Source organism: Thermobia domestica, chromosome 9, assembly GCF_964235325.1.
Source record: "Thermobia domestica chromosome 9, izTheDome1.hap1.1, whole genome shotgun sequence".
NCBI lineage: Eukaryota > Metazoa > Arthropoda > Insecta > Zygentoma > Lepismatidae > Thermobia > Thermobia domestica.
In genome coordinates, this window is record NC_137462.1 from 181,593,588 (window position 1) to 181,618,627 (window position 25,040).

Genomic DNA, 25,040 nt, shown 5'->3' on the forward strand with positions numbered 1-25,040 from the left:
AAAAGGAATTTTTTGGTGTAAATATCCCTTTTTTCAAATTTTAGCCCCTCTGGCTCCCCCCTGTTTTAACGCAGAAATCTGAAAAAAAATTCTGTTAAATACTACTCGGTGGACTGAATGTTTGTGCACAATTTCAATCTTCTAGGTGCAAAAATAGGCCCGCAAAAAATTATATATACCGACAACGTCCCATATTCCCCTATACAGAAGTATATTTTGATAAAAATTCCCTGACACATCCCTAATTACCCTAGGGTCATGTTTCGCCCATCATTCTCTTCAGAATAGAACTGCCTTTCAGACGGTACGACTCACGTGTCTCCATCATGTACCTAAGGCGGGAAAATCCCGAAGAAAGGGATTTTTTTGGTCTAAATATCCCTTTTTTCAACTTTTAGCCCCTCTGGACCCCCCTGTTTTAACGCAGAGATCTGAAAAAAAATCTGATAAATACTACTAGGTGGACTGAATGTTTATACACAATTTCAATCTTCTAGGTGCAAAAGTAAGCCTGCCAAAAATATATATATACTGACAATGTACCATATTCCCGTATACAGAGGGATATTTTTGAAAATTCCCTGAGACATCCCTAATTACCCTAGAATCATGGTTTGCACATCGTTTTCTTCAGAATAGAACTGCCTTTCAGGCAGTACCATTCACATGTCTCCACCATGTATCTAAGACGGAAAAATCCCGAAGAAAAGGATTTTTTGATAAAAATATCCCTTTTTTCAACTTTTTCCCTCTCTGGATCCCCCCCTGTTTTAACGCAGAAATCTAAAAAAAAAATCTGTTAAATACTACTCGGTGGAGTGAATGTTTGTGCAAAATTTCAATCTTCTACGTGCAAAAATAAGCCCGCCAAAAAATAATGAACATAGGCTTAATAAAAGAAAATATATATATATTTGAGAATTATGACGTCATCACCTCCTATGTCTCGACGCAGGAAGGTGTGAAACCATACGTAAGGTCTTCTACAATGCCTCTTGACTTGAAAAACAAAAAAAAAAAAAACCGGACGAAAAAGCTCAAATAGGAGAGTTATAACGCAATGTACCATGAAACACACAAAGGGATAGAGTGGTGGACTGTCTGGACAGAAACACTCTCACACACACACAAACGCATTCACGCACACACATTTTCCCTTATCTCATCAACATCATTGGTAATAAACACCTCGAAGTGTAAGCTGAGTTCCTCACAAGAGAAACAATCTCCTCGTGTCAGCAGAAATAATTGATAAACAAGCGGTCACAAAAGTCAACGTGAAGAAATGAAAAAAAAAAAAAAAAAAGGGAGGAAAAGTAACCAATTTTATGGTTTGTTTGGGTTACAACTGGTGAACCATATTTCAGTCACGTGTTTCTTTGATCGTTTTAGAACACACAGATGCTAGCAGCGGAAGGTTTGATGCAGGATAGCCAGTGCTACATTAGTTATTGGTCTGAATAATTCTTTTGGTCGAAAAGGACCAAACCGTATTTTCAGCCAAAATCGCTATTGGTCGAAAACGACCAACTTCGTCGTGTAAAGGCAGAAAAAGAAAAAAATAACTTACTTGTTTTCCATTGTGTGTTACGGATTGCAAGATCGTCCTTAACGTCTTGAAACCCACAGCCACATCCAGCAAATGAGCGGCAAAGAAGAAGTTATTGAAGTTGCCCAACACAGAAAATACGAAATACCACAGACTGTACAAGAAAGACTGGAAACGAAAATGAAAGAAGTATATAGTCATTTGTTTATTGATTAAACAACACATTTAAGTACTACATTCCTAATAATTTTGCTTTGAGTAGCCGGTTTACTAAACAAATGGCGAAACAAACTTTACTGATTGTCTAATGAATGAAACAGAATGATAAATCAATCGAATAAAGAAGTACATAATACTTTGATACTACTGCGAATTATATTCTCTACAACAAAGCAAGGAACTTGTTTCGATAAACATTTATCTTGATATTTATTTTGCTTATTGACTGGTATACGATTAAGTCTGAATCGAATATTTAATTTAAAGAATATTATTTTAATTTAAGGGTGATTCATTGGGGGTAATCAAAATGTGATTGAGCGTAAAAGTCCCCCTACATATTTGTGATAAAAATACCTAGTACTAAAAGTTGTGTTTATGGCCTTGTGAAGAGGGAAAAAATAGGCATAGCCTTATTATGAATAAAGATAGAGCAAAAATAATTACATGGAAGTCTTTTCTGAAAGGACGTGCTACCTGCAAATTCATTCCCTAGTTCTGTTTTAACGTTATCTCTAGTAAGAGAGTATGGACTTACGTTATCTGTTATCGTAACTCCTGCTTTCCATATCTGATACCTCCAATCAATATTGATCAAACTGAAATGAAAAAATGCATATATTAATAATTACATGTGATTTTCTTTAAGCATATGTAATTACAACATCGAATCTTTTCCACATTTAAAAGAAAAGAAAACTTCGATCGTTAAGGAAATGTGTGGCTATTCACAGAACTAGTTAAAGCGGTTTGATTTCTTTCAACTGATGTCTTATTTACGGATAATCAACTACCAAGAGCTGTGTGGATGTAGGTGTGAAGGTACAATCACCAAAAATGTATACCTACCCCATTTACGCGTTTCACCAATAGCGTCAAAGCGGATGGGCAATTTTGAATTGGTTCCTAAAAACTTGTGGGGTTTTACATTTCATTCTCCCGCTTAAATATAATAACGACATTAGCGGACGAAATACGAAGTAAAATTTATAAACAATAATTACTGAAATTAAAGAAAACAATGGATCAAAATTTAACAAAACGCTACTCAAATTATGGAGTAGTATTTGTTATGAAGTTGTTGATAATATACTGTACAGGGGACAAGTGGAGGTTTTGCTTTTGACTTTAGAAGGACGAAAAGTTCACCTCACACAACATTCATTATGATATCGTATCTTTAGAAACTTGATGGTGTGGATGAACAAAAGTATTTCTTCACAATAACTTAAAATATATAAGACTTTTTTAAAAAAAATATTTAATCTTAGCAGTATTAATCTTACCCTCACTCACCGTCAACCCCATACTCTGTGAAAGTGAGTAGGGATTAGGAAAGATTACAAATGCAGTAATGCAAATAAGAATATAAATCACTTTAATGCAATTTTGAAATAATTTCACAGTAAGAATAATACTTACTAGTTAAATACCCCTGTCTTTTCCTCTTCCTGAGCACTGAACGAGGTCTTCTCCATTCCTAAGAGACTACTAATTGAATCGAAGTCGTAGGTTTCGCTGTATTTCTGGCGCACTTTCTTCTTTACGAATTTGTCCCAATAATTCACAGGGAATGATCTAGAACATAAATAGTAATTTGTAATATTTATTAAGTAATCAATCAATAATGTAATATTTATGTAGTGTATGCCGTAAGAATACAAGTTTCACTACATTATGTTTCTTCTATGAATACAAAAAAACCCACCTCAGAAACTCCTTCCGTCGGCAAAAAGTACGAATGTTCTTCATATTTATTTACTTATCTATCGAATTATATTATTATTATTATTATTAATAATAATAATAATAATAATAATAATAATAATAATGTGTTACTGCTGATTAGTAGTTGAGTTATAAAGGTTTAAATGTTAAAGCTATACTAATTGTATACCAATTTTTTTAGCTACAGGTATCTCTGTATTAATTGTTCCAATTTTGACATCCTTGTTTAATTGGAGTTTGGATTCTCACATTTATCCAAGTGTATGGAAAGGGATAGCTGTAATTCCCATTCTCAAAACTGATGGAAAGAGTATAACAGATTATAGAACAATTTCTTTACTTGATGTTATATTGTTAAAGACTTGTATAACTCTGCTCATCATTGCATTGTCTCCGAACAATACGACTTTATAAAGGGTAAATCAATTGAAGTGAGTTTAAATAGATTTTTAACTTTTGTTATTCTATGGTTTCTAATAAAGGTCAAGTAGACACTATATACTTTGATTTCGCCAAGTTTTTGATAAGATTTCTCCTTGTGTTTTCAAACAACTTTGTCTTTTTGATATTCCTAAGTCTTCAATACTTTAAATTGTCTCTTGTCTGTTTGATTGCAAATTTGTGGTTCGGTATATAGGTTGTAAATCATCTATGTATAGTATTTTTTCTGATGTCCCACAAGGATCTAATTTGAGTCCGTTGTTATTTATTATGCATGTAAATCATATTGGTAATTCTTTAAACTGTCCCTTTCTTTTATTTGCTGATGATCTTAAGACTTTTTTGTAGTATTCAAAATTATCAATCATTTAATATTACAGGTAGATATTAACTCAAACTTTGAATGGTCTAAAAACAGTTCATTTTCTCTGAATATGAATAAAACTAAAACAGTATTATACAGTATTTGAGGAAAACCAATGTATCAGTTTATCAGTACAAAATTAATGATCCGAAAATTGAAATGGTTTCAGCTACCAAAGGTCTTGGTATTGTTATGAATAATAAATTACTGTTTAATGAACATGTAGATAATATTTTGTCAAAGGCCAGAAGGAACTTAGTTTTTATTAAATGAGTTGCAAGAGACTTTAAAGATGTTTTAACCTGCAAAGTTCTATATTGTGCTTAATGTTAGATCCCACTGAAAATATGCTGATTTGATATAGAATGGATTTTATCTCTATCTCCCAAGATATTGAAGCTATTCAAAATTCGTTTTTGGCTAGGCAGAAATTAAATTTAAATTTAATACCTTAGCCAATGATACTATGCTTTTGAAACTCAATTTCCCCGCGTTGAAAGAAGAAGTCTAGAACAGAACAAATTTATTCACAGTATAATTCATACTAAGATTGATCTTATCGATTTGTTATACATCAAAACTCCATCTTATAACCCCAGAAATTTTTGACTTTTTTCTTGTAGCTATAATTTGGTTCGTACTCCAATATATTAAAGTATTCAAACGATTAATAAGAAACTTTTAATACTTCACATTTTTAATAAATAGTTTTCTCAAATTAAAAATCAATACCCCAAGACATCTTTTTTTCTAGAGTAATTCTATGTATCCATAATATATTGTGTCAATTTTTACATAAGTTTTGTGTTTTACTACTTATTCATTTTCTCTAGTTGGAAAAAACAAACGTTTACTACTTATTCATTTTCTCTAGTTGAAAAACATAAACGTTTACTACTTATTCATTTTTTCTAGTTGAAAAACATAAACTTTTACCTCTTATTCGTTTTCTCTAGTTGAAAAACATAAACGCTTAAATGTCCAATAAAATTTGGTAGGGTGATAATTCAAAATTAATTTCTAAATAGATTAGAAAACTACTGAAAAAGTATCCAATTTATTTATTTTACAATCACCATTAGTATTGTCTTCTGTTTACCTGCTATAGTAAAATTAGCACTTACTTTGCCGATATAACTAGTTTGTCCCAATGCGCCTTGATATCATCGTCTTCCGGCTGCTCAGCTATATACAAACCATCGAACTCCAATCGCCTGGCGATTTCTTTTTCTCGTTTAAATATAGCCAGTGGAACCTATGCATGAAATATTGAGAAAAATTAAAAATAATAGAAACTGAAAAAAGTTAGTTACAATTACTTACAATATGACTTGCTTTTTAACATTGATTCCAAACATTTTTTTTTATTTAGATTAGATATTAAATTTCAACTTACTTTTCTAAAGGAAATATTTTTAAATTATTCTTTCTTCTCTTTAAGACTTGTAGATAATTGCATTATATTTATTCTTTCATTTTATCAGAAATACATGACATTAGATTTATAATACTGAATTTTTATTACAAGTATTGTATCTAGTTGTGCTTACAATTTCACTGTCAGGTAACATTTAGAACTTTCTCCTACAGTCATCCTCAAAATTTAATTCCTTCTAATATATTTTCTTCTCATAACAACTTTCAAATAGGTATGCTGAATTTAGAAGTAGAATTTAATGTAATTCATTTTCCATTATAAATGAAATTGTATCAAGTTGGTTAATTCTTCAGAAAATATGGATATGAGAATTTCTTTTAGAAATAATCCACTTCCCTATAGCAAATATCTTTAATTGTTAATAAATACTGTAATTTAATGAATAAATTGGTTAAACGTAACATTTTCCATTTTAGTTTTAAAATTGTTATTTTATCTTTCTTTTCAAAGTTCAGTGATAAATATTTAATTATGTATTGATACTCTTATGAAGATTTGTAGTAATTCTTCTTTGCTTATTCAAATCAAAGCAAGTTTCTTCTTTGCTTATTCAAATCATTGTTTCGTCTTTGTTAATCCTGTTTCTCCAGGTACAAAGCTTTCAAAACGCAATAGAAAGCTGCATTAATTTTTTATAATTCTTCATTACACCTGTGTATGTTTAATATGGCTAATCCGTCTTATTACTGAATTGAGAAATAAACTAATTTAGAGCATAGCTATCATCTTTGCAACGAAATCAACATGGGAAAATATACGTTCTGTCAGTTTTCACTACATCTTACTAAAGCTACCCATACATTCAGTCTTTTATTTTATTTTATCCCTTTCCAACTAATATAAGTCATATTTACAATATAATTTTAAAAACTATATAGTGGATTCTCAGTTTTTTGTGGGTTAAAAGTTCACTTAGTGGGACATAACTCACCTTTAGATGATAATATGCAATCAACATAGCCAAAGATACTAAAGAATGCATTAGCGCCATAATCGTCATCACATGTTCCATGTAGAAGAAGTCCTCATCTACATGTACGAATTCTAACGGTTCTTCTTCCTCTTCACCGCTGCCGTTTTCTTCTCCACTTCCCACTTCCGTAGAGTTCACCTCAGTAGAAAGTTCCTCCAGCACGTCCAATTCCTCTGCAGAAACGTTCTCTTCACCACTGCCATTGCCATTGCCATTATCATCCTCACCGATTGTTGATACCTGGTGAAAAAAGAGTTTAAGAAATTATCACAAGTTACTATCTCTATAGCTATGTTTCCCAAACTTATGTACGTCCCTTGGAGAGAACGTAAAAATGGGCGAGTAGGCTACTGAGAGATTGCCCACATACCCAGTACTACCGTAAATTATGTCCCACGTGTCATGTATAGAGTTAACTAACTAACTAACTCTATGGCCTATGGAACCCGGAGATTCAGTGCCGCGTTCACAAAAGCTCTCCACTGACTTCTATCCTTAGCTAATTGCATCCAGTTTCTACTTTGTATTCCTATCTCTGCGAGATCCATCTTAATATTATCCTCCCATCTGCGCCTAGGTCTTCCTAATGGTCGTTTTCCTATGGGTCTTCCAGTCAAGACTTTGAAAGCGTTTCTACTTTCTTCCATTCTAGCTACATGACCTACCCACCTAAGCTCCTAGACTTGACAGCCCTAACGATGTTGGGTAAACCATATAAACTATGTAGTTCCTCGTTATGAAGTTTCCGCCATTCCCCATTCTCGTTCCTCTTGGGTCCGAATATTCTTCTCAGGATCCTGTTCTCAAATACTTTCAGTCTATGTTCTTCCCTCAGAGTAAGTGACCATGTTTCGCAACCATACAGAACAACAGGCATGATTATCGTTTTATATATTTTAAGCTTCAAATTCTTCGACAGAATTCGCGACGACAAGAGATTTTGAACCGAATAGTAACACGAATTCCCTGCTTTTAGTCGACATTTAATTTCTTCGTGAATATGATTTTCGTCTGTTAATATTGATCCTAAATATTTGAAAGTATCCACTTTATCAAAAGTATTATTTAATATTTTAACGCCTCCACAATTTGCCGTATTACGGTCCCGACAAACTTCCATGTATTTAGTTTTCTCTGCATTTATTTCTAAACCCATGTCCCTGCAAGCATTTAATAAGATCTCTGCATTTATTTCTACTGTTCTCCTATCATCCCCTATTAAATTTACATCATCAGCATATGCCATCACCTGGTGAATACCGTTCAACTGTACGCCCTGGTTGCTATCTTTGATTTTCCTTATAACGTATTCCAACACAAAGTTAAATAATAATGGCGACAACGCATCTCCTTGTTTCAGGCCATTTTGGACGTGAAAGCTCGTGGACAAAAATTTTCCTACCCGGACTTTACTTTGGGATTCACTTAAGCATATCTTAATTAATCCAATTAGCTTTCTCGGTATTCCAAGTTCTGTAAGAACATTGTACAATGTTTCTCTCCTAACCGAGTCGTAAGCCTTTCTAAAATCAATAAATAGTTGATGTACCGGGATATTGTATTCCCACTTTTTTTCGAGTATTTGGCGAATGGTAAATATTTGGTCGATAGTTGATCGATTTCGTCTAAATCCGCACTGATAATCTCCAATAATTTCATCTGCGTATGGGGTCAGTCTTGCTAATAGAATATTTGAAAGGATTTTATAGGATGTTGACAGAAGAGAAATGCCTCGATAATTATTACAGTCAGTTTTGTCGCCTTTCTTGTGAATTGGAACAATGATTGATTCTTTACACTCTTGTGGCAATTCTTCCTTGTTCCAGATAAGGAGAATGAGTTTGTGTATCTTGTTCCACAATTTTTCGCCTCCAGCTAAAATTAACTCAGCCGGAATTTCATCCACACCCGGAGATTTGTGTTTCTTTCATTTCTTTATAGCGGCTTCTAGTCATGTATACAGTTACGTCAAATAATTTTAGATACTTCAATGCATATATACTAGACGGTGTAGTGAAATACCCTCTCTAAAAATAGCCATTGGGATTTTGAACAGAACTCTCCTCTCGCGTACAAGACCAAAAGAATATCTCGCGAATAATGTTCCCGATTTCGTCAGCTACTGGTTGATCAGCTGGGAGCCTAGACCTTAGTGCGCTGGACTATCGCTTGTGTAGTAAGTTGTAGAGGATGACTTGTGCTATATGTAATCTCTAAAATGATTCTTTGTCCAAGCTGAGAATCGATTTCTTCCTTAAATAGTGCGCGATATCATGGACTCATGTACTGACTACTTGCAACTTTGTGTCAAAATAACAAGTCTTAGCGTCTTGGAGTTATGCAGATACGAGCTTGTATGTGAGGGGCATTATTTATGGCTATAGGGCAAAGAAGATGGAGAGAAACCATTATTTTAATATCCTCATTTGAAATCGAACCCGGAATCATATTTACAAAAGACACATATGATACTAGACCATTGCAGGATTTACGAAGGGGACACAGGACAAAAAGAGAATGGAAACATATGATCTGTAGTGTTGGAAAGGTATCATAGGTGAGTCGCTTCATATTTAATTTTATTAGGATAACGCTGTAAGTCATAAGATTGTGTTATTAGTACGTACGTTCGTTACTTCTCACGACAACTCTTGAACGGATGCGAATTTTTAATTCTGCTTTTTTTTTTTTTTTTTTTTTACACTAGATAGCTAGAACGATTACCTCGGCCGAGTTCGTTAATGAAGTAAACCCGTTAAAGGATTAAGGGATAACGGCGGCTATCTGTATCCCATATTCCATACATCTAAATGAACTTTTCAATTCTGTTTTTTGTAAAGAGATAGCTAGAGCGGTTATCTCGGCTGAATTTGTTAATGGAGTCAATTCGTTAACGAACTAACGGATAATGGCGACTTTAACGGTGAATGGCGACTGTTTCTTGCCTATATCCAATACATGTAAGCGAATTTTCAATTCTGTTTTTCGCAATATATAACCAGAGAGATTATCTCGATCGAATTCATTAATGAAGTCAATCCGTTAACGGATAACGGCAACTTTAACGGAGGCTATGCATAATCCACCCACACTATAAGCAATTAAAAAATACGTTTCGCAATAAATAGCTAGAGTGATTATCTCGGCTGAGTTTTTTAAACGGAGTCAATACGTTAACGTACTAATAGATAACGGCGATTTTAATTGGGGCTATCTATAGCCCACATCCCATAAATGTAAGCGAATTTTTAAGTTCTGTTTTTATAATAGATAGCTACAACGATTATTTCGGCCGAGTTCATTAATGGACTCAATCCATTAATGGATAACGGCGTTTCTAACTGTGACTACCTATAGCTTATATTCCATACAAGAGAGCGAATAGTTTAAATCAGTTTTTTGCAACAGATAGCTAGAGTGATCTCCGATTAGTTCATTAATGGAACTTTAACGGATAACCATGATTCTAACGGTGACTATCTATAACTCATATCCCATACATGTAAGGGATTTTTTAATGTTTCGCAACAGGTAGCTAGAGCTCTTATCTCGGTCGAGGTGGATTCATTCCGCTAACGGGCAATGGCAACTTTAACGGTAATTATCTATAGCCAGTATCCCACATATTTAAGTGAAATTCTTAATTATGTTTATTGCAACAGATAGCTGGAGAGATTATCTCGGACAAGTTCGTTAATGGAGTTAATCAGTTAACAGATAAACGGATAATGTCGACTTTAACGGTGGGAATCTATATCTCATATCCCATAAATGTAAGCGAATTTTTGAATTATATATTGCAATAGATAGAGCGATTATCTCAGTCGAGTTTGTTAATGAAGTCAATCAGTTAACAGACTAAAGAATAACAGAAACTTTATCGGTGGCTATCTATAGCCCATATCCCATACATGTAGGGGATTTTAATTTTTTTCAATACATAGCTCGAGCAATTATCTAGCTCGAGTTTGTAATGGGGTCAATCCGTGAACGGATTAAAGATTAGCGAGGAGTTTAACGATGGTTATTGTATATCTCATATTTCATACATGTAAGGGATTTTTTAATTCTGTTTTTTTAGCAGATAGCTACAGTGATTATCTCGGCCGAGTTCGTTAATGAAGGCAATCCATCCGTTAGCATCTTAACGGGTAACGGTGACTAAAGGTTGCTATTCATATCTCCATATTCCATACATGGAAATATTTTACATGATCCTCTATATTCTCTTTACAAGAGTTTATTATTATTATTATTATTATTATTATTATTATTATTATTATTATTATTATTATTATTATTATTATTATTATTATTATTATTATTACTTTCACAAACTGATAGTTTCAATGATGTAAACTACATGCTTTGAGAATTTAACATTTAGTTTCACAACTTTTAATGAGTTTGCGAAATAAATGTAAACACATTCTTACGTGTAATATCTGTGGATCTTTTTCAAAGTTGTTCCAATTAAGGGAACAATGTGTTGTGGTTTCCTCCTAACAGATGGCGTTATTTACACGACCATACAATGAAAAGGTGACGTAAGACAGCGAATGAAAATGATCGGTCTACGGTTGTCATCTGAAGAGCGTAAGAATATTTTATAGTAATATTTTAAGTTTAAGAATTGTCTATATCAAGGTTCATTTTACAATCATGTAAATAACGACATACGTTGAGTGGAAACCACACAAAAGACTTCTACTCTAATTTGATCCAACTTCGGGAAATGTCCACGGATACCATCTGTTAAAATATATACATATTTTTATTGAATAGTTACTATATGTGTCTATGGGAAACTTTCTTTTTTTGTGGAAAATTGAAACAGAGTGCCTTAGCAAGCTTCCTTCATTCTTCTCTAACTCATATAAATTGGTTATGCAGGCATCACATTTCTATCACTTAGTCAATCTTGAACATTTTTTACGGTAATAGTGATCACTAATGGAATAGATATAACATGATCACGATTCGAAATCGCGCTATCTACGGAGGAATTATCACCGGAAATCCATTTGCTCCCATAGGCTTCAATGTAAAGTGAAAAGAAGCCTTCAAACCTCGTGAAATCGATGTCAATAACAAAATAGACTTTTCGAAACATAAAAAATATAGGGAAACTCTGCCCGATTTCTCCTGTGTATATAGAGTTTTTTCTCGAGGGTGGCTGCAGTAGATAACTTCAACTATTAAGTGATATCTTGTGAGCAGGTTTAAAATGGGTAAGTCTATCAAACATATTCTTTTTGCATTGGTGACTAACAGAAGTTAGTATATTTTTCTCTGCGACATTTTCTCAAATACAATGTATCGTTTCGAATTAATGACCAAATCTTTGTTTAGTAGCGTTCACGAAGTGAGATGATATAAGGGACTCCCTACTTTGCTTGACTTTCGTTTTTCAAAACGTATCATTTTATGTGACATGTGCTTCTTTTCCATTACGTTCCTTAGTTTACAAAGTAACAGGAATCCAAAATATAATGGTCTATAGCTTACAAAATACATAGAACAGAATTGAAAAACAGAATACTTAAAAATAATTTCGTGGAATTAATATATTAAGTTCCCAATTTCTGTTGCTTACACGGCAGTCATTATCTAGAATAAAAGCAAAATGTACTCGTTATAGAATTCAATGCAACGAGATTGAGTTATAATGCAACACAATGATATTTAAAAGGAATTCTAAAAGGTTCTAACTTAGTTAATGTGTTTCCAAAATCACAAGTACATTTGTACATATTTGTTGGAATTGTTTGAAGCTAATGACGTTACTGCATAGTTACAGTTGTAGCAATTTTACATATTTTCGTATGTTACAATAAGTACTCTTAATTTTTTTTTTTTTTTTTTTTTTTAAAGATACACATTATTCAATAAACAATTCGAAGAACGTAAATACATTTGAGAATGATACTCGTATTTTAGGGTTATTCTACAAAGCATAGGTATACCTAAATCTATTCAATAAAACACAGTAGGCAATGTACTTTTCTGATAATCCTTAAATGAAACATATATTCAAAAATTTAAGGATATTCAAAAATATTAAGTAAAATATTTTCTTATAATAGTACAGAAAAAAATATATTGTTCAATATATGTAAAGAAATATGTTTGATCTGCTAAAAAAAAAAATCTTTGATGAACTAGATATTTATGTAATCGTATTGTGTGATAAAGTAGATGAGAAAAAAATTAAACAAACCTTATAGAAGAGCAGAATGAAGTTGATGCAGAAAGCCATTACCAATGCTACATACTTCATATTATAGAAATTCCTTGCCAAGAAGCTGATACCTCGCTTTGTGTATTCGCTAAAGTCGATCTGTAAGGGAAAAAATACAAATATAAATAAAATACAATAAATAACTAAATAAATACACAGAATATTATATATTTAGCTTTTAAAACTTTTATGTTTTTCGGTTCAGAAGGGTTTGTAAGTAAGGGCAACCTTATTATAAATTGCTATTCAAATAAAATCAAATAATTTTATTACTTTTCAACTTTCATCCAATATTAGTGATATATTTTAATAACTGAGATATGTATTGAGGAATATTGAATTATTACTGTTTATGTTTTTCTTTTCCTTATAATCTTGCTTTCAATGTAATTTGATATATTTTGTAATTTAAATAAATTATGTTAAATATAAATTAGTAGTAAATTCAAGTGAGATAAAATAATTTCTTTAAACATAATGTATAATTGTGTTTCTTTAGTGCAAAAAGAATTGTGTTGAAATGAGCTGAAATGAAATGTCTAGTTTTACGTCCCGCAATTATGCCCTTTAGGCTAAAGGAGAAGATGATTAGTGAAAATGAGTGATTATGAAACAATGGGGAGTGAGATTGTGGGAGAAAACGAGAAAACCTCGAGAAAGTCCACCGATATACGATATTGTCTACCACAAATTTGCTTGCCCCTTAGGTGAGCGCTCTACAACTGAGCCATAATGCTCCCCAAAAACTAGATGTGCTATCTTGCACTCACGTTACAGTATGTAAAGTTTCTTGAGTCAGGTTGAGCCGAAAAAAGTACTGTATACTTTAATTTCTACAAGTAATAACACCTTCGTATCAAGTGGGACGAAGAACTTGAGTGATATGTACATTTTGAAAACTACATAAGACTGAATTCATGAAGTGAAACTACTCAGTAGTTTAGGAGAAATTAATGGGAAAAATATGTACTTCTTGATTTGAAGTAGCATGAATAGGTTGACTAGTTTCTGTGCTACGGAGATCTTTATGGTTATAGTGAGTGGCTGGTAATGATAATGTCACTTCGTTATAGTCCGATCAAGGTATGGTATTCACTGATGTAGATTACAAGTCTACTAAATGACTTCACAAAATAAAAGATTCTGGTCAGTTGTGCAAAGCTATAGTTCCCATTTCCTTGACTCTGATTGTAATGACGTGAATATATCAGAGTCTGATTATCACTACAGTGAGCGCGATATATTTATGGACGAACTATATGCAATAGAGGATGCCATTATTGTCCTAAAGCACTTGATGACTATATCTCATCTTCAACCTAATAATTAAGTTTGTTGTGCTGCTTTTGAAAAACAAAGTATATGTAACTTCTAGTTTTTTTCATCTGAAAGGTATGTGTAATTTTTGATGTACAGTTCCTGGTTTTCTCTTCATGTAATATTACTTGAAATAAGCACTATAAGATTTATGAAATAATGCACACACTCGTATCGCAAAGTGTATAAATTGTGATAACCAATCTTGTTAGACCAACGCAATTTCTAGGCAATGTACTTCCTATATTGTATTATTTTCTATTCGCGTTATAACTGTATCAGTTCGTATTTTACTATTTCACAATGAAATAACTGACAGAGTAGAAAACGTAATTCTCTTTAAATAAGCCAATACGATTCTTCAAATCAACTTGAACAACATCCTAATTTCTCAACGTAATATCTGAAAAGGTTCTACTTTATGTTACTAACTCTAAACTGGACGTTTTAATGCGTTAAAAAAACTATTATTCCAAATAAATTTTACTAATACTAAGTATCATAAATTGATAACCTAGTGTATAGACTAGCGGTGTATAAGTAAGGAAAATGGTATATCGAAGGTAATAAATTAGATTATGTGTTTCCTACTAATTTTTGATATGACTAATTTCATTTATACAATTTTATCAACAAGCTTATATTTATTGTCCAATTCAACAGATAAATATGTTCTATTAAATCTTGTATCCATAAAACTATATATAAATTTTAGTTGGAAACTTAATAATTTTCTTTGTATTTCCTCTAATACTGTTTTATTTAAACCTAAACAAGCAACCTTTCACTTACCTGGGACACAGGTGATGGTTCTGCTGAGCCTGTTTCTTGCTTAGCTTCAGCTTCTATGGAAGCCATAGCAGCCTGTTGTTGAACTGCGGCTTCTGCTGATGACTGCGCAGCTTTACGAGCTTGCTCACCGCTGAAAGTCAAATAACTTATTGACTACATGTTCTAACTGTAACATTATTTGGGATTTTAAAGAGTATATATGCAAATAAGAAATAAAACAAGAAGAGATTCGTGTAAACGGAATTAGAAGAGAAATGCTTAGCAGCTTGAATATTAGATACTGAAAGAAACTCTTCCAATAAGAGAACATAGATATATTAATAGGCACTAATACTTGAAGTTTTATCAGCAGCAGCATCATATTTCGGTATTTTGATGAAAATAATTTATAACCTTGCCATTTTATACATCTTCTAACTGTTGTTTAATTTAATGTTAAATATATTTATAACTGGCTGAAATACCCGTTCTTCGCACGAGGGAGACAGGATTATGAAAAGTAATTGAACCCCATCCCTTTTCGGATAAGCATTTCAATGAAAATGTAATGACAAAAATCGGTAATATCACCACTTTCCACTTCCATCATCCATTCCTTCTCAACCATCATAAGGATGAGATTGAACTTTGACTTAAACGGTATCTGGAATGTTACTATTCACTTCAGTAACTCCGCAAAACTATTGATTGGATACTAACATCGGTCGTTTCCGATTACTTTTATATGACCCCATCCTATGTCCCAATGGGGATGAATTTAGACGTAAACGGCATCAGGAGGATCACTGTTCAACTCAGTGGCCTCACAAAATCCTAAGCATAATGTAGCTGAAAACCATGCTTCGTTCATGTACCAAAAATCATTCAATTCGGTACAGCTGTCTGTGAGGAGTATGCTGTTAAACATCGTTATATTCATTTTTATTCATATAGAAAACACTCACCTAACCTCCTTGAAACGGAAATTTTCAGAAACGCTGGGATGCGTGTCACTCTACTTGTAATGAGGGGTTAATATACCAAGTTTCATCTTTCCAATTTGACGGGCTTGTGAGATACTGCTTTTGTAGCAGAATTTTTTAACCTCTCAACCTCCCTTATTACAAGAGCTTCTGGAAAACTAATGTGACACAAATCAAAGTAGACCAGGGTCCACTCATGTACCAAACATTATGAAAATTGGCCAAGCGGTTAAACATTTTTATATTTCATTTATATAAACATATATTACATAACTTCGTTTAAATAATCCAATAGATAATGTGTATAGTCTTTGAAAAGGCAAAACTTTTTTTTTACTAAATGTAGTATTTCTTTCTTTTTTTTCTTTTTTTCATTTCTTTTAGTTTCAGTTAGGTGTGATGTAACGCTTGTTTTATTTTCGAATATGAGAGTGCATAAATAAGCACTACAAAATTGTTATCATTGACAGACGGAAAGTACAAAAATGATTTAAATAAAATAGCAAAATCCATTGATCCATTGTAGATCCAGAATAATAGTGATGAATACTCATTCTCCTTGATATATTTGCATTCCAAATTGTTTTACTTCAATAATTTTCATATTTAGAAATAATTATTTATTTGCAACACGAATATTCTGTTATTGAGTCATTAAAACAAATTTTTCTATTGAATTGAAAAACTAACTAATCTGGTAATGAAAATTCAATTTATTGTATAAACTATATAATTATATGAATTCTTGTGAAAATCGTTTGTATAATTTGGACAATACAGTTGATATCAGATATTAAACTTGATGTTAACAGTATAACTATTAAATTTGAGGTGGTCAGTGATAAAATGAAAATATGTGGAGGAAACAATAAAACTGCATACCCAGAAGGAATGGTTAGAAGAAATAAACTAATGTGATACAGAACTTGTTGAATGTTTGTACGGCTACATAACCGAAGAACTCTTACCCTAGCAGATCAACCAGCGATAGAGCACCCTCTTCTCCTTCAGTTTTGCGTTCCTCACCTCCTTCTTCTGGTGTTGTTTCTCCACCTTCTTCCATGCTGGACTGTGGGGACGGAGGGGCACTTTCGTGGGGTGCTAAATGATACCTAATCAGGAAAAATAATAGTTAATAGCCTTTTGTCCAATGAAATAGTGATTGAAGAACTCATATACCAAAATATTTGCAATATACCTAAAAGCTTCAAGAATTTTAGAAGGAGTAGTTTAAAAGTGACTCTTGACAGCGATCTGGCTAGATTCCCATAATATTATGTAAGTAATAAATAGAACATACAATATTCTACAATTGAATTATTAAAATAATTAAACATGTACAACTGATTCGGATAATTAATAATATTTTTATTTTTCTATTATTATGAAGATAAGCATTCTCATTATATTTACAGAAAACTACAATAAAATCTGTTAAACAGTACTAAAAATATTGATAATAATTGCAGACCACATGCATTTCTTTAGTAAGCTGTACACTCGCCTGTAAAAATGTATGCTTTCCCCTTTCATTTTGTTTTGCCAGTAACTTTAGAAGAATTAACCAATTTGAGTACATTCTTATATTTATTGTTATATTCTAATCTCACTTCCGAACATTTGCAAAAGTTTTGCTGTAAAAGATACGTAATGTTTTGCGATTCTACATAAATATCGACATAGCAGATTGATAGAAGATTAATTGTTTCAATATTATTATATTATTCAAGCTTATAGAAATGATAATCTATTATTATTAGAAGATATTTATATTCAGAATCATTCTTACAAATTTATCAAGGATGATAAAGTAATCTTGAAAATGTTCACAGTTTAATATAATACCATAGTGTGGAAACAGTGCGATTTGAATCTGTTAATGGTAATATTATTAGTAATGATATGAAGTGTGAACGTCAAATAAAAGCAAGGATAGGAATGGCGAAAGGACTATTTTGGAGGGGAAAGAAAAGACTATTTTGTGGGACCTTGAATAAAGAGTTGAGAACTAAATTCATAAAATGCTTCGTGTGGAGTATTAAACTTTATGGGTCAGAAACACGGACATTATGCAAAAATGATTAAAAACGACTGGAAGGTTTCGAAATGAGGGTGTGGAGAAGAATAGAGCGAATTAGCTGGATCGAGCGGAAAACGAATGAGAGGATATTAGAAATAGTAGGAGAGAAAAGAACAATTTTAGATATTATTAAGAAGAGGATGAGAAACTGGTTGGGACATTGGATAAGAAAGAACTGTATCATGAGAAACATGCTAGAGGTTATGGTGGCAGGAAAGAGATGGAGGGGGTGAAGGATACTACAATTAATGGACGATATCAAAACAGGAAAATTTGTATATAAAGACGAAGAGGTTAGAGGAAGACTATGGAACATGGAAGCTTCTCAGTTGCAGCAAGTGACCTGCCAATAATGGCAGAATACCTCTGATGATGATGATGGTTGTAAAATTTTAAATAAATTGAAAAAACACAATTTAAATTGTTTATAATAAATAACACAATTATACAAGGGTTAACGTACTGGCCATCGTCTTCCTTAGTGATATCCAACCCAAACGCTTGTAGCTGCGTCGGCGGTGGCGACTCTTCTGCCGCTGGTAATGCAGGTAGCGTTCTTAACGGACCTATCCTCTCTTCTTCCTTCGGCTCTTCTACAGGTTCTTCAGTATGAGTTCCTCGCATCAATTTCATCACAGCATTCACCATTTGACTGTAATCATTCAGAGAACAAAATTAGTTCAAAATTTTGTTGATGAATGAAGCAACCTATGCATCAATAATTGTGAGATTTTGTCTGTCACATATAAAAAATGAGCCAAAAATACAATAGACCAGAATTAATCTGGTATGTGCAAGCTTGTAATGATATGTATGTATTTACTGAAGCTTAAATGAGTTATATGCTGAAAAGAATAATTTACTTATTTTTTATGAAAACTACATAGTTTGGATTGAGGATGTTATTCTTATTTAAGATAATAATATTTACATTTATCTTGTTCACTTCTATAATAGTTTTGGTAACAAATAACATTTTATTTATTTTGTGATCTTCAAGTACATACTGATCACTACCTTTATGTTTATTGTTTATTTATTTATTTATTTATTTTTGCCTTGCGCTTCGATTAAGTGTATGAGGCTACAGTGGCTCAGCGGTAGAGCGCTCAACTGTGGTGTAAGGGTTTTCTGGTTTGATTTTCAGCCATGTGAGTTTGCAGTGGACAATATTATGTCCGTAGATTTTCTCGGCGTTCTCCCACTTCATCTTACATTCTCATCTACAAATCATTTCATAATCATTCCGTTTCTTAATCACCTGGTTCCTTTAACCTACAACGCATAACCATGGGACGCAGTACTAGAAATTTCGTTTCACTTAGTTTCAATTATATATATGATTGAAAACGGCAGTCTCAAGACTGTCTTAAAATTGCCTTCGAGAAATATTTAAAATTTTAATTCAATGTTCCAAAACTTACATTTTTAATAGTGTCCTTGGACACAGTGACGTAACTAAGGGGAGCAAACGGGGCTTGTGCCCCGGGACGCCGGATTGGGGGACGCAAAACTGAGCAAATATTTATTTTAACTATAAGGCAAGGAAAGGAGTTTTAGCAAATTAAAGATCATAAAAAATTATATCAGAAATTTAACAGGACAATAACGACTCACCAACCTTAGGATCATGTCCATAGAGCACAAGTTAGCTTCAAAGCTATCTTTTGAGGACATCGTAAAAACCTTTGCAGCCTAAAGAGACCGCAAAGTTAAATTTTATTTCCAGCTTTTTGTGCTTTCATTTAACTTACATTGATTTAAGAGATTTTCAAAATGTCCGAGTATAATACTTGAGACAACAGCTTGACTGTTTGTCATAATTAGATATTATATTCTAAAGCAACAGACTGTTGATTCATTCTACACATATGCACATCCCAATATAATTCCAGAAACATTGTGATTTGCAGTTATTATGACAAGACTATAAGAATATGTCAAGCACGCTACTCTCAGATTATTTGGCAATCAAATACTAAATAGTTTTGTGTTTTATTTTGGGCTAAAAATTAAATTATGTACTGGAATTTTGAAATCAAGCTTTACCACTTGAAGAAAAAAAATGGAATACGAGAATTACTATGTGCTGCCAATATCCGCGTTTTGGTTTGTTAGTCAGGGGTGGGGTGGAGGGCGCTCAAGCGAGTTCTTGCCGCGGGCGACAACTAGCCTAGTTGCGTCGCTGCTTGGATAAGATAAAAATGAAATGCTTGTACAAAAACCTTTTAGATATATAAGTAATTGAATATTATTAATGAGTAGTGAGTCAAATTTATGGAATGTTTTCTTTTAAGTTTTAGTTACAGTGAATTTAATCGAAAATTATTCTTAATCAAAATTAATTTAGTTATCAATAGAGACTAAGAATTGTTTGAACTAAATATTACGAACTTAATCAAATAAAATCTGATGAATAGTACCGAAGAAATTTAACATTATTTTCTTTTAACACTGTCCTCTAGAGTCAACTAAGTCTTTTATTTACACACTAGAATTTAAATTCAATTACTATATGTAACAGGTTAAATAGAAACTTAAGATTGAAATATTATAGAGAAAGGAAAGTATTCGTACCGTAAAATAACAGATACGCCAAATCCAGAATAGTATACAGCGTAGAACCACATTTTAAAGAAACCAATCAGCAATTCAGCGTAGGTCATCTGCTGAAGCTCGCCTATCTTTTGTTTTATATACGAAGGTGAGAGGACGGAGAAAATCAAGCTTATTCCGTCCTTGAATCCCTGAACTGTTCTTCTTATTGGGTCTGCTGCAGCCCTACAAACAATATATATATATTAAGCGTATAATAATATTTTAAATTTGTAGTATAATTCAAAAGTTGTAATATAACAGTGAAAAAAAAGTTGTTATAATATCAAGAAAAGAGTAGAACAGAATGAGATTTCATACAAAGAAGAAAAAACAACACTAGAGTTTGTAACAATTTACAGAATTAAACAAAGATGAGCAGTTACAAATATATGTAGATTACGAATATATGCACATTTAAAACTAGACCAAACTTCCTCAAAAATATAATAAACAGTAATATCATAGCACGAAACTAACGATGTGAACCAAAGAAGTAAACTAACTTTATATCTTAATGAACCCAATTATTCATCGCCACTCATATAAAAACCCATATCAAACCAATCTAATCAAAAGTATTAATATTATTTGCTTCCTTAACTTCATATTATTCTCTTGTCTTCTTCTTAGTCTATTCAACATCGTTTTCTAATCCTTTAAGCTAATACCTAGTACGCATTTCCAATCCTAACGACGTGTTTTATTAAGACTTATCACCTTTCTTTTTTAAAAAAGTAAAAATTGTGAGAGATTAAAAATCATGTTACACTTTTCAATTTATTACTGATATTATGGAAAAGAATACTAGTATTGTAGGTATACTGAACAGAAGATTTTGATTATTTTCGTCACTATCTACTTGCGCAGAAGTGTAAACTCCAATAGACATTACTTGGCAGATACTTCTTTTTCTTTAAAAAAAAAGTTCTATATATAAACATGGTGATAGTTTACATATTCCACATAATTTTTACGCAGATATCTATAATTCAACAAATAAAAATTTTAATGTTCCATCCGTGTTTTATGTATTGTATTATCCGTGTTTAACGTATTTTTTAATCTTAAATTATATCACAAAGATTATATAAGGATTCTCTAAATTAGTGCAACTCTGAGGATACAGCCAATCAGTCGCCTTTGAAACATCAGTTAAGATAAACAAAATACCAATTAAACACCAGAAATTTGTATAATTAATTATCATAGTTATTTAAATTAAATACTTTTTATATTTCAGTATATAACTCAAATTTCATAATTACTAACTTTTCTTCGTCCTCCTCGGATACGAAGCTGTATGATGCTTCTCGAGCATGTCCTGTTGTCTCTTCCTCAGCAGCCATTAAAGCACTGGCATGCTGCATCTCAAAAATAGCATCTTCACAGAAGTTTACGAAGGCCTCTAGCTTCTCTTTGTCGCCACCTTCAGTCACGATGGAGTAGAAGAACGCTCGTTTTGATTCCTAGAGTACAAGCAAAAAGGTGACTCAAAAACATCGAAATCCTTTCAGAAATATTAAATATTGAAACATTCACTAAAGTATAGTAGTACAGCTCTGGCAAGTTTATTGGCGAAATGATGGCACTTCATCGTAGACGTCAGCCTATTTGTAACCTTATAGACTCGAGAATGGTTGCAGATAGAAATATAGAGTTTAGAATCAGATAGCTCAAGGCACAGAAGAAAGCAGCGGGTAAATGTTTATATCTACAATGACCCATAGGATCACTTATTCTCGTCTCCTACAGCATCGGTGCTAAAACGGGACATTCAATTTCAATGAACCAACCATTTACTTTGATATCTCGCAATTTTGAATTTTGTTGAAAAAGTCGTAAACGAACGAAGAACTCCACGATACGATATAACCAATGATAAAACAAGATATGAAAATAGAGTAAACTTTTCAAATAACTACTGTTCATGCCAATAATAAAAGTATCCACGCTTGGAAAAAAATAATTGCACTTTGCATTTTTACTTGCAATTTGAGAATGCGGGATCCAAAAAACTATTTAAACATATCCATTCATAGGGTTACGAGAAAAATGACTTCGAAGTATGGATAATTACATTTATATCCCAACATTGATGTCATTTTTCTCGTGATACCATGGACGGATATGTTTAGGAAAAGCCAATAAAAAATAAAAATGAATAAAATATTCATTTATATGATATCTTTAAATTAACACATTTAGTCCCAAGCTATTTAATATATATATATATTTTTTTTGTAACTTAATGCTTGATGTTTCCCTATTTTAGAAAAATTATAATTCAATTACTAGTTTATAGACAAGTAATATGTATGTGTATAAATATAAAACTTTTCAAGAGATGAGAAAGAAAGAAAGACAGATTGAATTGATTTATATAGGAGAAAGAGGCAAGTTAATGTTTATAGTCATGTAGTAAAGACTTGAATCTAACAAGGAAGCAACGCATTTATATCATACAATTCCATGATACGCCTAAATCATACGACATTCATAAGTCAAAGGAAAAGTGAGAGCGAATTAATTTGAACAAGAGTAAACTGTCAATTCTCCACGTTTTGAAAATCTACAAAGCTACAGATTGAAATAACATGTATTCTGATATTGTTATAATGTTTTGTTCTTAGAGGTTCTTTTTGATGAAGATTAACGTAATCTTCAAATATGTAAATTACGAATTTCTATGCTTTGCTTATATAAGTGGAGGAATTAATAACGTTACCTTAATTTGTGGTTTCTCCCACTGCTCGATATTCGATTCTTTTATTTCAAAATAAACTCTTTCTATTTTCTTGCTGCTACCCATAATTTCTATCCTTCCCAAGAACGGTTCGAAGTAATTGAGAACACTACCAGCTGTCTCTAAGAAACGAGCCAACCTGAAAATAAAATTATTTTGTCACTGTAAAGTTTACATTTGTAATTGAATTATTATCAGTCATTATGTGCTAATATGAATTTTCTTTAACTTTGAGCGTATCCTATGAAGTCATGTTTATGTTTCTACGATCGTTTGCTTATTTCTTATATCAACTTGTTTCTGCTGATGAAATATTGGAATAATTTGAACAAATACATGGAGTAAATGTGGTAATACTCAGCTACTTGCAGAAAAATGTATCTAAAATAACAGAAATTTAAGTTTTTAAAGCATATTTCCGGTTTTGAATACACAGAGATTTGACCTCTAATTTAACTTCATTTGCTGTGGTAGTGGAACTATTGTCTTTACTATTCAGTTCCTTGTAATAACCAACTAAGTGTTTAATTTCTCGAATGAAAATTAAGATTGTGGGCATAAATACATGCAATAAGTAAGTTTCTTTTGTCACTTTTTCTACCCAAAATTAGAAGTGAAACTTATCTATGTAGCCATAACAGGTTTCAATGAAAAGTAGCTCACTTAGACTGGTGACCAGCTTAGGGAACATAAGTCTAATTTGGAGCAAATCTATTATATTTAGTAACATAGCATTTATAATTAATTATCAGTTACGTATTAATTTGTATTTTATAAGTAATATATATTAAAAGATAGTTTTGCATTATAAAAACATTGCATTACAATAATAAATATCTTAGATCTATCTTAGAAATGGTTAAACTTTAAGTAAAAAAATGTTTATTCTTTGAAGATTACCATTGAATGGTTCCTCTTGATTTTCGAACTTGTTTCTACTATCCATTCCGCTTTCATCAGTGATCTCTTTGTTTATATATGGTTTGATTTCGATTATATATATTTGCTTTCTTGTTCATATTTTCGACACAAGTTTGTTCCAGATTGAGACAAAATCAAAAGAAACTTTTAGGCTTAAAAACTATATTCAAAACTATGAATATCTTTGAAGTAGATAATTACTGCATATGAGAAATACATGGTGCTGTTGCACTTGCTCTATAATTGTTACATCGCGGACAATGATTAATAGCATATAATACTGCATACAGGATATCGTATTCTCTGTTGTCATTGGCTATATATCCATTTAGAGCTATATATATAACATATCTATATTTATTCTTACGTACTATATGTTAATTTTAATAGATTGCTAAAATAGTGTAAGTTACCTTGGCTCGTTAGGCATATGCTCTGATAAGTTCGTCAATAACAGAGCCAAGTTGAAACCGATGTCTTTGGCTGGGTTATGGAACCTTTCGGTGAACTCAATGTAATCAATCTTTCCATCATGGTTTGTATCACAGCACATCAAGAGGAAGTTGATTTCTTCACTATAAAAGAGAAAAAATAATTATGCAAAACATGGTTTCAGCTCAATATTTTTGTCATATAGCACAAGTACAAATATATATATATAGTACTGAAATATT

The 25,040-nt window shown here is 32.1% G+C and overlaps 1 protein-coding gene across 7 annotated transcripts in view; it reads right to left on the minus strand.

Moving 5' to 3' along the window:
* RyR (Ryanodine receptor) overlaps window positions 1-25,040 on the minus strand; it is a 395,937-nt gene that overhangs the window by 7,694 nt on the left and 363,203 nt on the right. For all 7 annotated transcript variants that reach the window (XM_081725586.1, XM_081725584.1, XM_081725582.1 and 4 more), the window contains 13 exons: window positions 24,780-24,941; window positions 23,428-23,584; window positions 21,972-22,168; window positions 20,682-20,885; window positions 18,568-18,756; window positions 16,993-17,136; window positions 15,063-15,192; window positions 12,933-13,052; window positions 6,671-6,952; window positions 5,426-5,556; window positions 3,191-3,346; window positions 2,307-2,367; window positions 1,571-1,717 (listed from right to left, as the gene is read on the minus strand). In XM_081725586.1, coding sequence (XP_081581712.1) covers window positions 1,571-1,717; window positions 2,307-2,367; window positions 3,191-3,346; window positions 5,426-5,556; window positions 6,671-6,952; window positions 12,933-13,052; window positions 15,063-15,192; window positions 16,993-17,136; window positions 18,568-18,756; window positions 20,682-20,885; window positions 21,972-22,168; window positions 23,428-23,584; window positions 24,780-24,941 — 2,080 coding nt within the window. The remainder of the gene's footprint in view (window positions 1-1,570; window positions 1,718-2,306; window positions 2,368-3,190; window positions 3,347-5,425; window positions 5,557-6,670; window positions 6,953-12,932; window positions 13,053-15,062; window positions 15,193-16,992; window positions 17,137-18,567; window positions 18,757-20,681; window positions 20,886-21,971; window positions 22,169-23,427; window positions 23,585-24,779; window positions 24,942-25,040) is intronic.